This window comes from Triturus cristatus, chromosome 9 (assembly GCF_964204655.1).
Source record: "Triturus cristatus chromosome 9, aTriCri1.1, whole genome shotgun sequence".
Taxonomy (NCBI): domain Eukaryota; kingdom Metazoa; phylum Chordata; class Amphibia; order Caudata; family Salamandridae; genus Triturus; species Triturus cristatus.
In genome coordinates, this window is record NC_140592.1 from 269,895,037 (window position 1) to 269,909,114 (window position 14,078).

At 40.6% G+C, this 14,078-nt stretch overlaps 1 protein-coding gene across 2 annotated transcripts in view; it reads left to right on the top strand.

Moving 5' to 3' along the window:
• Positions 1-14,078, top strand: part of ATRIP (ATR interacting protein) — a 277,614-nt gene that overhangs the window by 17,521 nt on the left and 246,015 nt on the right. Inside the window, exon 2 of one of the 2 annotated variants that reach the window (XM_085624893.1) lies at positions 4,212-4,644. In XM_085624893.1, the coding sequence (XP_085481019.1) occupies positions 4,215-4,644 (430 nt within the window). In that variant the 5' untranslated portion in view covers positions 4,212-4,214. Of the gene's footprint in view, positions 1-4,211; positions 4,669-14,078 lie in introns of both variants that reach the window. The other variant, XM_085624892.1, reaches the window with a different exon arrangement.

Genomic DNA, 14,078 nt, shown 5'->3' on the forward strand with positions numbered 1-14,078 from the left:
TTTGTGGGTGGCACAATCAGTGCTGCCGGCCTACTAGTAGGGCAATGAGAAAGGCTATATACAGATAACTGAACAGAGACAGTAAAAGGCGGACATATACACAGGAACAAAGAAACAGAGGCACGTTGATTATTGTCACAGGATTACCACTGTCTTTATAATGTAGCCAAAAAGACACTTGGGGGCAACCGCTGCGCAAGACAACAGTTTCATACATAAGGGTTCAATATAATATAAATATATATATATATATAAATTCCGTGGTGCTATTGTCCTTGAATCTGCGATTTAATCCTGTTTTTTTTTGTCTTTTTTTACTCCTACTTGATAACAATTTTGTATTTATGTCCTTCCTTCCATCTTATTGTAAAGCGCTCTGATATTCCTCGGGATCTTGTTCGCGCTATATAAAACATTATAAATAAATACAAATAAATAAATGACTTTTCAAATCCTGCATTAAGAAGTATAATTTGCTAAGGGAGGTGAGAGATCGTACAAACGTTTCTGATATCTTTGATGCACCCTTCTTGAGGATCCTACTCTGTAGTCGAACTGGACCGGATCTACTGGGAACAATGTTCCCAATTTCTCTTAATTTTACCAAAACCGTTCTATACGTTTTTGAAGAGAGAGGAGGGACAGACCGCAAAAGAAGAAATAAGACTTCTCTTCAGGGTGTCTGTTACCTGGAATAAATATAAATGCATGCAATTTGCTAATCAGCAAATCTAAAAGCAGCTGGGAACCCTATCTGAAGCTTTGTGCAATACATTTTCAGGTCAAGCTTAGCAGATAGCTTGAGAACATACAGGAGCTTACAGCCCTAACATTGATTAGCTTTATTCTCGCTTGTATTTATTTAGCCTGCTTTCCTTTCCACAGACTGTCCATTCCCCTGAAGCATAGCCGCTTTGCCATCTGTCTCAAAGGCTGGCTTCTATACTTCCACTGCTCACTCCTGGAGATTTGTTTTCTTTTCTTTTTGGTTAAGCACTCCATGAGAGTGCATGTGTTTTACATCTTTCGCCCCTGTCTGCTCTATTCAAATGCTTACCTTGCTGTCTGTGTTTAGCTCTTGTATACTTCTTCCCTGTCCACCTTTGACTTAGTGATATCACCCTTGAGTGTTTCTTTCCTGCTCCCGGTGATGCTGTCACTTCTGGGTGCTTTGAGTACTTCTCCCCTATACCCCTCCCCCCACACTCCATGTTCTTCTAAGCCCGTCCCCCCCGAACTCTGTGTTCTTTGTTCCATGTCTGTTTCTGCCCAGTTTTCCTTTGTCCCTCATGCAATGCTTCCCACTTTTCAACTTTGCTGTTAAGACAAAAGGTTTAGTTATTTATTTAGTGATCAAAGTGGCATGTTCCATCTTGTATCAGTAAATAAAAAATTATAGCAAATGGCGCCCATGGTATTCCGCTGCACGCATTAATTCTGGTGCATGCATGTGCATACATCACCATGAATGCATATGCCAGTGAGCTGATGCGACTTCCAAAAATGGTAGAGTCATCATGCCATTTTTTGTTCATTTATTTTGAAAGTGCTACACAGTGTTAGGAAAAAAAGCTCAACACTATAGAGCATTGCCAATATGCTTTGGCAATACCAGTAGGACCTCGAGGCGCATTCTGTTGTCTCTTACTGTGGGTGAATCCATTTTTTTATCTTATTAGACCCACAGCCACATAGCACTCAGGATAACAGCCCTTGCAGTAGAAAAGATGTGCTTAATACTGCAGAACTCTGAGAATCTTAAAATGGAATGCTTGCTGATGGGCTTGGCACTGTTCCTTTTCTCCTATAAGTAGTGGGCACTGAGTGGCTGCTCTTTCCCCATGCTCTTTATTGAAACATTTGTGGTATACAGTGAAAGTAAAAAGCAATATGATCAGTGAAACATTTAGTGGTTCATCAAAACACATTAACATACAGACGTGTAATATTGAGCATAGGTTGGTTGAGTGGATGGCAATCTCAAAGGACCTTTTTGAGCCCATCTCATAAAATACAAATGTTTGATGAGTTAGAGTCTGGAGTATGGACCACAACCCCACCAGCCTGTCTGTGCCCGCCCCCCCCCACCCCGTTGGGTGGGCAGATGCAGGAAGCAGATACTGTTTCCCCCAGATCCCGGCGCTGAATGTCTGTTGAACTATCCGACTTATCCCTGGCCTGTCATTGTCATTCTCAGATTTACAGGTGAAAGGCATCCGTAAAAGGGAGGATGATAGAAAGCGTTGTTGAGATACGATTAACAGACTGTTTATTAAATTTACAGACAGGTAGTCACCCTAAGTGTTCAGCCTCGCGGCGGCTGAATTTACGTCTGCGGAAGCCCGCACCTTGGTGGACAGTTCACACTTGCAGTGGTGCTGGAACAATTTTCAGAGCGGGGGTTCAGCCATCAGGTCTACATCACCAAAGTCATAGGGATGTCAACAATCCAAGCGATACACAAAGAGCAAGTGTACCAAATGGGCCATGTCGATCCAGCAGGAGAGTGGTAAAAGTATTTTGTGTAGATGGGATATGCTGTTTTACTGATAAAACTATATAGTGCACTAATTATTATTTGCACATCACTAAGTAAAGTGTCTTGATTTGTTTTGCTCCATGTTAAAATCTTAGCTTTGATCACCCTTCAGAGTTACAAAACAGCGCTACACTTGTGCTTTCTGAACTGCTGTTCTATTTTGTATCCTACACCTTTCATTTCACACCTGCACGGTGATCACATAGTTTACTTTGTAAAATCCTCTCAAATTGTAGTCAGAGAAAGATAAGTAAACGCCAATCTCTTTTTTAAAGGAATAAGCAGTAATTTGTCAAAAGGCAGAGCCTGGCATTAAACGTCTGGCTGTGAAGCTCAGAAAATGTACCAAGAAAAGGGCATCTTTATTGCTCATTCACCATCTGAACTGCAGCTTTCCCCACCCCTGTTTCCAGCGCCCATGCACACTGGTGGTCTGAGAAGGGGGAAGGAGTCTGTCAACCCCACTGTCGCCCAGTCTGTGTTCCTCCGCCTGTCCTTGCACTGTCTGCAGCACTAGAAGTCATTGTCTTTGTCAATCTTGGCCGGGGCTGGAGGGCAGCAGGAAGAGAATGTTCAAAACGTCCCGGCGGACACTGCGTGGCCTAAGTGGAGCATACTGCCTGGCCTGATAGACGGATGCCACTTGCCTTGCTTGAGCCGGAGACGAAGGACCGATGCAGCCTCCTCGCTTCATGGTTTCTGTGTAGCACAGTGCACTACGGCCCTCCTTGTGACTTTATATAAGAAGCCTAGACCCAGGTTCTGTTCAAAGCAGCCACCTCCCTCAGACTAGACCCAGCAGTACACACTCAACTCACTGCTTGTAGCAAACCAAGAGTGCGATAATAATACTTTTCTGGTGGAGCTCATCGGTGCGGCGTCGAAGCGCTTAAGTCACTATGCATGACATAGCATTTTAGTGCGGTGATGCAGACACCAATACTAAAATTTGCTAGATTAACCCACTATGCATGACACTTGGCAAGGCTGATTTTTGTAGATTGATATAGTATCTACCATCACGAACGCCGCGTTGTAGTGCAGTATAGATTGAAGCAATGCAAGGTTTACTCATGGAAAATGGCTAAACTGTGGATTGGTTTTAGCTTGTGTGGTTGGTAAGAACTTGGCTTCTTGCAGCTGGTAAGCAGGCACGGTGAGTACATCTGCAAAGTGGTGCAGAGGGCGCAAGTATGGGGCACATGAAGCAGGAGGTGATGGAATCATGGGGGCGCGGACACAAATGCGAAGTGTTTGGGGTTCATACATGTGGCATTCCCTGTTTTCAGTGCGCCTTTGTGTGATGTTAATATGGGCCATGATGAACACTTTATAGTTAGCAGGAAAGTATACTGAGATAACAGTCCTATTTTTTGTTTGAATTTAGTGATATATGTAGTTTTTGTGTTTACAATGAAAAGATCTTAACCATAGATAATAAATTACATCTCAGAAAGAAATGATTGGGCTACCCACAGCTGACATGGCATAAATCAGATTGAGATGTCTGATGTTGTTCTATGTATGGACCTTGCACTTTGTTGCTTGGTCCCATATTTACTTAAAAATTGCAAGGTGGGTGTTTCATAGAGAAGGGATGTTTACCATATGTATAATACAAAGATATAATCTTGCTCCTTAAATAAATAATTTTCTTGTTGCTTTGCCACAGGTGATGAGGATGTCGGTTAACCCCCTCTTTGGTAATAAGAAGAGAAACAGTTCGATGTTATATGGTAAGGCACCATTAGCCACTTCCTCCTCCGTGTTTCAAATTTCTTCAAGTAGAGGTGGAAATCATAAAGCTGTCTTTCCACCCAGTAAACGTTACAAAAGTGATGAATCCACTGAGGCGACCGGGCTAGACGATCCGTTTGGCGAGAATGAAGATTTTACAGTTGATGACTTGGAAGAAATTGACATTCTTGCTACACAAGCTTTAACAGAAGAAGTTCAAGACATTGCTCCTCTCAAAAGAACAAAACAGACTGAACAAGTTCTGAAAACAAGAGCCAGCCCAAGCAGCACAGGGCTGAAGTCGTCTAGGAGCAGCAATTCCTGGGATACTCTTTATAATGCCGGGAGCGTGCTGAAAGATCCTATTGGTATGGAAAAATCATTTGAATTGGGTATGCAGGAAACTATGAAACTAATCTGAAAAACAGCTGTCCTGGTCTCACCGCAATGTTTATAAACATGTTTTTTATTTTTCAAAGCAGAGTAAGACGAACCACATTAAGGCATACCCATATTTTAATAACCTTTCTGAATTATCAGAAACTTCACTTAACTATGATTAAGGCTCACAGTTTTCCGTTATTAATGTTTTTTACAGATAAATACAGACAGAAAAACATATATTTTCCTGTCTGTATTTGTTTTTAAATGTGTATAAATACGGACAATACATTTTCTCTTAGACAATTTGCTCTGTCAACCATTAGTGCTAGGTCGTAGCTGTGCAGATTGACCGCTAAAAAGTTAATTTTTTAAAAAGCTTTCCTAATGAAGCTTAAATTACTTCAGCAGTACAGCTGTTTAAGCTGTTCTACAATACAAATGGTTTCACATGACTGTATTGTCATGTAAATGTTTAAAACCCATTGGCCACTCAAACATTAGTAAACCTTTGTCGGTTAAATAAATGTGGAAATATACCCATTGAATATTCATGTTTTTTTTTTTACACTAAGCCCAAAATAAATATGTAGAAAACAGGTAACCCAATCAAAGAATAAATACAGATGTAAATGTCAAAAAAATAAATAACAAAATCGGGAGCCTAAATTATGATTCCTTTATATATTATGTTCCCTTTATATATTATGTTCCTGATTTAGAGTTTGGTTGATAGGTACTCTGTCTCAAATGTGATGGATATCCCGTCCACCTTATTACACGTACATTATATCCTAATCCACTTATAATTAGGGCTCCCACTTTTATGTTTTTATTAAACATTTCCGTCTGTATTTATCCATATTCATTTTTTTTGTCCATCTTATTTGTGTTTATCCATATTTTTTGTTTTGAGAATAAATGTTCATAAAATGGTATATTTCCACATTTATTTAAGTGCTATCAGGAACTGCATTTACCATGATGCATTGGGGCGAATGGACTGCTGGGATGTGAGGTAGTGTGCTCCCACCCTCTTTATATGTTAACATGTGCCTGTATTTAGGGAAATCTCAACCTGTTTTTTTTAACTTCCCATGCTGTCTATCTGCTCAGCTGTTGTCCTGAAAACCATGAAAGACGGCATGGAGATTATCCACAAGAAGCACAGTTTTCCTTATTTTTCCACTTAAAAAACAAATACAGGCAGGAAACATTTTTTCTGTCTGTATTTCTCTAAAAAATCAGTAAAAACGGAAAACTGGGACCCTTACTTACAATTATTGGATGGGTTATCTGTCACATTTGTGCCAGAGTACTCATTCGCCCAAATCTAAATCGGGCCCCGTGTTTGCATCTTCTCATTTTGTTATATAGAAGTTTGGAAATCTTATATTCCCTTAACATTTCTGTCGTTGAGGATAATGGGCCTGAATTAGAAATTGCATTATAGAATGTACTCCTTCAGGGAAACAGAGTAAAATACTTTGTCTCCGCGACTGAGTACCTGTCCTCTGAATTTAGAATTGTCCACTGGCTCGGCAGACAACTCTAGTCATTACGAGAAACCCATGTCCCATCAAACATGACGGCTACTCATCAAACTTTTAACAAGTTTTTATTTCTTCAAAAACAAAAAATAAAGCAGACTTTTGTTTTTGACAAAACAAATAACCCCTATACCATGGGAATTTTATCCGATGTTGTGGATATCGTTTAAATGGTTTTACTGTCTCTTGCCACCATGTTTTTCATAGAGGTAAGAGTAAAAAAACGGGTAATTTGACCGCCCACTCTAAATTGGGTGGGCTGTTGAAGGACCGAGCCTGCAACAGTTCAACGGAGTAGAAAGTCAGTGAAGGAGTAGTCTGTTGCTGACTGTAAATTGGGTGGATCGACCTCAAGTTTATTAGAGAGGGTACTCTATCGCCGTTGTAATAGTGTTCCCTCTCTGTCAAAGTCTAAATCAGGCCCTATGTTACCTTCATTAGTCATATCAGCAATCTACTTTGCATATGTTAATTTCAGCATCACTTGCTATTTTATATAGCTTTGTAAATAATATATTGGCTACTGCGTGGGTTGTGGTAATTTTGTTTTCAAAATCTGGCTTCTTTCTTTTTATTTTAGGGTGCATAGCCAAGTGTATGATTTTATATTAGTGTAGTATTTCCCGGTTTCTTTCACTTTCACCTTTTTTAAATGCCTTAATTAAGTTCTGGTGAAACATGTCCTATAACATCAAGCAGCTTCCTTTGAATTGGGAATCCTGTTACCCTCAATGCTGGAATAATGTCAGGTTGACATCTAAGAGTGTATTTAGAGATCACAAAATGATGAGCTTGAATTTTAATACAAACCTATCCCAAAATTGTCCAAGTCTTTTATTAACTGCACCTCCAAAGGCCCTTACTACGTCAGGCTGTCCGAGGAGTATGTCAGCGACAGAGAATAAGTGGTCTCTATCACTGACCTACTTAAGGACCCCCCAACTGTAAATCAGGTGGGTGGACCTCCAGTTTGCCAAAGAGCATACTCTTTTGCCTTTGTCCTCAAAGCTTGGTTAATGTTGGGGTGGCATCGAAGAGTGTATTTAGAAATGACAAAATGGTGAGCATGGATTTTAATGTGAACCCATCTCAAAATTGTATAACTTTATATAATTGAACCTATGTATATATTTTGTTTGTCTATTCATGTGTAACCTACAACCAGGCTAGCAGTTGTCAATAGCTTCATAAGTATTCTTCCTGCCAAAAAGATGTTCCCTTCCATAAGGGTATAAAAGTTATTTTATTACTTTCTTTCCAAGATTCATAACAGTATATCTTCTGGGCTACTGTCCATGATATTGTCTTGTGAATAAGGCCCGTCTGTCATCTCTGCTCACTATATACCCTCTAGAAACCTTCATATCCTCCCTGGACTCATTTTGCCTGCAGCACAGAGAATGATTACCTGTCAGTCCCCCGTGTCTTTCATCCCAACTAAACCATCATTAACACTTCATTACAGTTTTGGGTCACTCCCCAGTTATGAAGGAAGTACGTGTCTGGTCCTGTAAATACTTTCGTGATGAGTTACCTTACCCAAAAAAGTGTTGCTCTGCATGTCAGTGTGGATGAACATGAGAGTAGAATGTTTGTCTTTGGCCTTAATCGGTGCCCTTCATACATCTGTTAATTCCATATCCTTCATTCTGTTGCTCAATTTTATGCAGGAATGTTTCAATGCCATTGATCTACGAATTGTTCTGTCTCGTATCAAATTAAAATAATTTGCTAAATAAATGAATCTTCTGAAAATGTCTCAGGACTGCCAAGGAAATTAAACATATGTAGGAAATCACATTACTGAACTATGGGTGAGAGAGTCCACAGTTTTGATCTGTCCTGTGATGAGTTAGGACAAGGCCCAAACACTAAATGATAAATCCATTTGAATTAATAATCCCTTTTAGAAGTGAATTTGATATCACTCAGTAAATTTATGCATGAGCGACTATGCATGTGGATATTTGCTCATGTGAAAATGTACCCGTATCAGCTGGTAAAAGTTGGTTTGTCTAGGTCAAAAGTTTTACCTTCAGATTTAGAAATCTTTCTGGATGCCAAAGATCTTCAGCGGGTAATGTTGGAAACTGGAACCAAGAAGGGCTCCTTTTGGTTGAATACACCTGTTGAGCTGTTCGTTTGACATTTGCCTCAAAGAGTTGAGATCAGGGAAACATAAGATGAAGAATCAGATTTCTCATTTATTTTAAACAGGATAGACACCTTATTCCAGTCTATCCTAAAAAGCATTTCTAAACCACAAGTTGTTGTAAAACATCTAATAACTTGTTTCTTGATCTTCCTGTTTGATTCTTCTCCTTCAGTCTGTGGTTCCACTTGAGAGGGGGCTACTCCAAGTGGTGTCTGGGACTTCTGTCCTGCAGCAACTTCCTTCTGCCCTCAGTAGTCACAGAAGAGAAGTTTCACAGGAGGCATACAGGACACGTCCTATTGTAATATGTTCAGTGGCTTACTTTCATGCAGGCAACTGCTTCCTTTGCTCCTGCATATTTTGCACTCTCTAACTTCAGCAAAGGTCTACAGGAGCATGCAGGCTTTACTGGCACGATCTACACATCTGTATCCTTTAGAGTCAGCAAGTGCCTAGTAATACTAGTGTTTGAGCTGACTTTATGGATTAAGATATTCGGAGCATAGTCCAATTTCAAGCAGGCAGGAATCCTTAAGCGTAACAAGCATGAAGATCTGTTTTTTCCTTTATTTGTTCCAGGCACGTCTCAAACAAGGGAATAGAACTAACTAGACTTTTCCCCTTCCAAAGTTTGCAACAGTGCGATCCATTACCTACTCTAAGAATATGCTTTGTTGAAAATATGTCACACCACAGATACAAACCTGGAACATCCTTGATTCTTTGTTTTGAGTTCTCCCAATCTCTCTCCTGAGGTCAGCTAGTTACTCCTGCTAAGTGTCCGAGGAGAACTCCAGATTTCAGTTTCTGTTCATCAAGCACATTACGTTTTAAGAGGCAAAAGGGTCCTGGATCATTTGGAGTCCAATATTCCCTCTCCATCCTGTCCACTGTGAGGCTTTCCTGAGATATAGCAACTGCTGGCTTTTTCTGTAAAAAACCTCAAGTAGGCTTAAAAGACCGGGGTTCAGTCAGAAAAGTGAATGCTTTTTGTTAATCACTCACATTGGCATAGGCCACCTATGTTTAACATTTCCAAACTGGAATAAGCACTATAGATGATAAAAATCTGACCACACCATTGACTTTTTCTCTTACTGGATAACCTGAGCGGGCAAAACTCTTAAACTGGTATTTTCCTATTGGTTTGAAATCATTGTATGCTTTGGGAATATTCTCTGACACTTGGCTGCAGAAAAAGGCACTCCTGATAACACATTGCTTGTTAAGGTGCATGTTGGGAAACTATTTTTTAACACATTCTACCAGTATTTGGCCCAAACCCTTTACACACAGAGATATGATTTGCCCAGTTGTGTACTGCTGATTTCGAATTTGTCATTTTAAACAGAGGGCGTCCAACTCCCTAATCAGCAAGACTTGCCTCCTAAAGAGGTTAAAGGGTGCAAGATGTTAGGGCTTTGGAATCGGCGAACACTGTGAAGATGGATTCCCTTACAGAGTACATTTCACTATTTTAGTACTTGGGACTCGAAGAACATTATCACTGTTGATCAACCAACTATATATTTAAGCATTACCTTTTGTTCCTCTTCCTCATGGACACTAGGCATGAGAACCAAACATCACAATTCAGTGCAACTGCTTCTATTCTTGTCTTTGTTTTGTCTGAGACCTACTATGCTGATTATGTGTGTGCTGAAATCTCTTCTGAACCTTATTTTTTCGGGGAGTTGGGTCAAATTCTCGTGCAGGTACATCGTTTCTGCTCATCCTCTCTCATTAGTTTCCACATGTTATTTCAATAGGCAACCAAGTTTGATATTAAGGTTTAGGGTGTAGCCTAGCAGTTGCATCCATCTGGTGCCATATTTCAATTTCCTTGTAGTTTTCGTCTCCCCGTTTCCCACCCATACCTAGTCACATTGGAACATTGTACCTAATAAATAATAATTTTCCTTCTTAAGGATTGGCATTCACTCCTTCCAAAATCGAAACCGTAATATGGAGGTAATATGAATAATTCCATTACTGGAAGCATCACTCCTCCTCCCCACCTGTGTATTAGCTTATCCTCCTGAACTTATTAACATCCTCTTGAACTTGGTCAACCTTTTATCCCATTAAATCTTTTGCTCAGCTCCTCATATGACTCGTTCATCACTTTATACAATGAGTTTTATGGCAAAAAGTCACCCTTGAACGCACGGTGATGGATGCGGGGTGATGCCTTCAAAGATAGTAATCCAATTTTTTGGGCTTTTTAGCCAATGTTTAATTAAATCATTCTTTTTTCAAACCTATTTATTCACTCTCTTACTTCACATGTTTATTTTTCAAATTTGTTAAGTGCACAGTATTTCTCATATCATTCCATTCATGCCCAATGCATTTCGGACTCAGTAGTAGTTCTTCAGGCGCATAAATACTGTTCTACAACATAACAATTCCAACCAACGATAAGCATCTCAAACCTTAAAGAAAACCGATACCTCCATAAATCTGAACAAATCGCCTTAATCTCAGTGAGTCTGCCAGCAGCTTCCCGCAGCTATAGTTAGACCCCCGTGGATATAGACCATGTTTCATTGCACAAAAATACATATCTGCTATAGGATGTTTAAGTTGAGCAAGCTGGTCAATCCCACCTAGTTGCTACTCTGTCATCATGCATATAAACGACAGAGTGAAATCAAGTGTTTGATGATGCTTGCGGTTCAAAAATGTGTATCTTTTTTCTTTAAGTTATGGGAAGAACCAATTATGACCATCTTCAACATGTCTGGAGTGGAAGAAAATGACAAAAGGTTGCGAGCTTTGGGGAATTTTAATTAAGTCATGAGAGTTGTAATGGAAGTACATGCGATTGTAAAAAGGTGACTTGGCTGAGAATAATTATTGTTGCAAAGAACGGCTGAAGTCATTTGTTACATCTATTCACATTGATCCATTTATTTGTCATAGGCATTAACAGCTATCTAGTGGTACTGCTGACTTGAATGGAGATTAGGCTACAACAATCATAATGCACCGTAATCTTGATGAAGGGTTGATTTGTCTGCCCAGTACCTTAAGGGCGATGTGTTACCACAGTAGGGCTAATGTTGCTTCTCATCAGCATCTTAACATTAAAGTTTCGTACAGAGCACCTAACACAACTGTAGAACCGGGGGTCTTCGGGAAAGACCACTCAGCGGTGCAGGGGCCACCCAAGTCTACGGGTTCCTCCAAGTATATTCAAAGATGGGAGACCACACCACTGGGAGTAAAGAAACACAGGTTTATTAGAATCCAGACAATCTCTGGAGATGGAAAATTGTCTGTGACCCACTGGAAGGTAGGTGACGGGAGATTTGCGAGGGGGAGGCAGCATTCCTTATAGGACATATAATGGTAGTGCTGCACATGCTAGTTCCCACCGGTATTTTCCCCTGACCTTGTATGCACAGCTGGCCAGGGCGCGATGTAACAAATGGCCACTGATTTGGCCCCATTATTCAGAAAGGTGTAAGCCACTAAACCCAGTATCGGAGTAGACTTGATGGCAAGCATTCGCGCTGAATCAGAAACATTGCAAACTGTATTATTGTCAGCATGAAAATTCCAGATGAAGGCCCTAAATTGAGTACTATTATCTAGATAGGTGTTGGGATAAAATTTGTCACATTATAGAGCAGGTATAAGCAGATGAGGCAGGAAACACGTGAAACCGAATGGTGTGTTTGGCTGCATGAAGCAGGAGGCCACAGACATAGCAGTCCGTAGCATTTGACACTTGATTGAACTGGTGCAGCATTTGGATGAAAGTATTGTTACTGAATTCTGAATGTCTGTTGAAATGTGAATTAGGCCATGGAACATGAGAATGTTCAGGGATCTCGGGTGGCTGTGGAGTTTGAGGCAGAACAGTATGTTTGGCTGGAGCTGTTTCTTCGATGACCCAGAACGTTCTACTGAACAGTACAGCAAGCATAGTTAATACAAATAGCACTTTTGTCCGGATACTGTAAACTCTGTTTCTAGCTTTCTTCAGCGTGGTAGCAGTGGCATAAGTGTAAGCAATGTTTGGATCCATACCATTGAAATGTCGCTGGGTGGCCTCTCCTCCACTGAGGGTAGTACTGACGGGTCTGGATAATGGCACTGGTTGGTAGTCATTTTCCAAGAAGGTACGTAGTCTCTGGTACTCATGTGTTGGGAGAATCGTGACATATTCTGGTTTTGTGGGAAGTGATTCAATATCATCGTATCCTGCCATAATAGCTCTATAAGTGCCCCAAAAGTACCGCAATGCCCCTAATAGCCGCCGATAGTTGTTGGTTTTTTCACTGACTAATGTCTGTCCCGGTAAACCACTACTAGGAGTACCCAGGACCCTCAGCCAGACTTTACTACCGCCCTGCAGCAATGGACAATGGAGTACTAACGGCCCTTGGAGCTGGGCTTGCTCTTCTGCTTAGCCTTGGATCGGAGGTAGTATCCGTCGGTTCCTTTGTCACAAAGTTCTAGTTCAGGTTCAGGTTCTGAATCTGAGTCGCAGTCTATTGGTTTATCGTGGGTCAGAACTTCTTTGTGTACTTTCAAGTTGTCTTCAGTCATGGGATCCACCTTTCGGCAGTGGGAAGCGTGGACCCAATATTTCTTTCCTTCCACTCGCAAGGCCGTTCTGGTTACCAACAGCACTTGCAAGGGACTCCTCCAGCGAGGCTGCCGAGACTGAGTGCGTGCAAAGTTCTTCAGTAGAACGAAGTGTCCGGGTTTGATATGGTGGCCAGGGCCCTGAGATTTGTCAGTGACGAAGGCTCGGACATTTTCATGGAGTAAAGACATTGTTTTAGTGAGTTTATTTATTTTATTTATGAAGTTTTATATAGCGCGAACAAGATCTCGAGGGATATCGGAGCGCTTTACAATAAGATAGAAGGAAGGACATAAATACAAAATTGTCATCAAGTAGGAGTAAAAAAGACAAAAAAAACAGGATTAATCGCAGATTCAAGGACAATTGCACCACGGAATATATATATATATATATATATATATATATATATATATATATATATATATATATATACACTATTGAACCCTTATGTATGGAACTGTTGTCTTGCGCAGTGGGTGCAACCAAGTGTCTTTTTGGCTACGTTATAAAGACCGTGGTAATCCCTTGACGATAATAAACGTGCTTCTGTTTCTTTGTTTCTGTGTATATGTCTGTCTTTTACTGTCTCTGTTCAGTTCATACAGATAATCAGTCAACACTTCCTGGGGAAGGTCAGACAAGGATTTCGCAGATGGGGCATTTCAAATATTCATAGGTCTACCGAAAACTGTCTCGTAGGGCGTAAGGTGTGACTTCGAATGTGGGACTGATCGTATAGTAAGCAGAGCTAAAGGCAATTCAATCCTGTCTCAGTTGTTATCTTAGCTAATTTCTCCTTCAGAATCCCATTCTAGCGTTCCACTAATCCTGCTGCCTGGGGGTGAAATGCAGTGTGGAATTTTTGTTTGACTCCCAATCCCTCTAAGATATGTTTGACTGTCTGGCCGATGAAATGTGATCCTCGATCACTTTGCATTAATCTACAAAGGCCATACCAGGGGAAAAAAGTCCTTCAGGAGTACTTTAGCTGTCGTAATAGCAGAATTATCCTTGGTGGGGTATGCTGTCGGAACCTTTGTTCCCTTTCCCACATTGTATCTTAAACAGGTCAGACAGTGTTTCACAAATCGCTCGGCCAGGGGTCTCAATTTG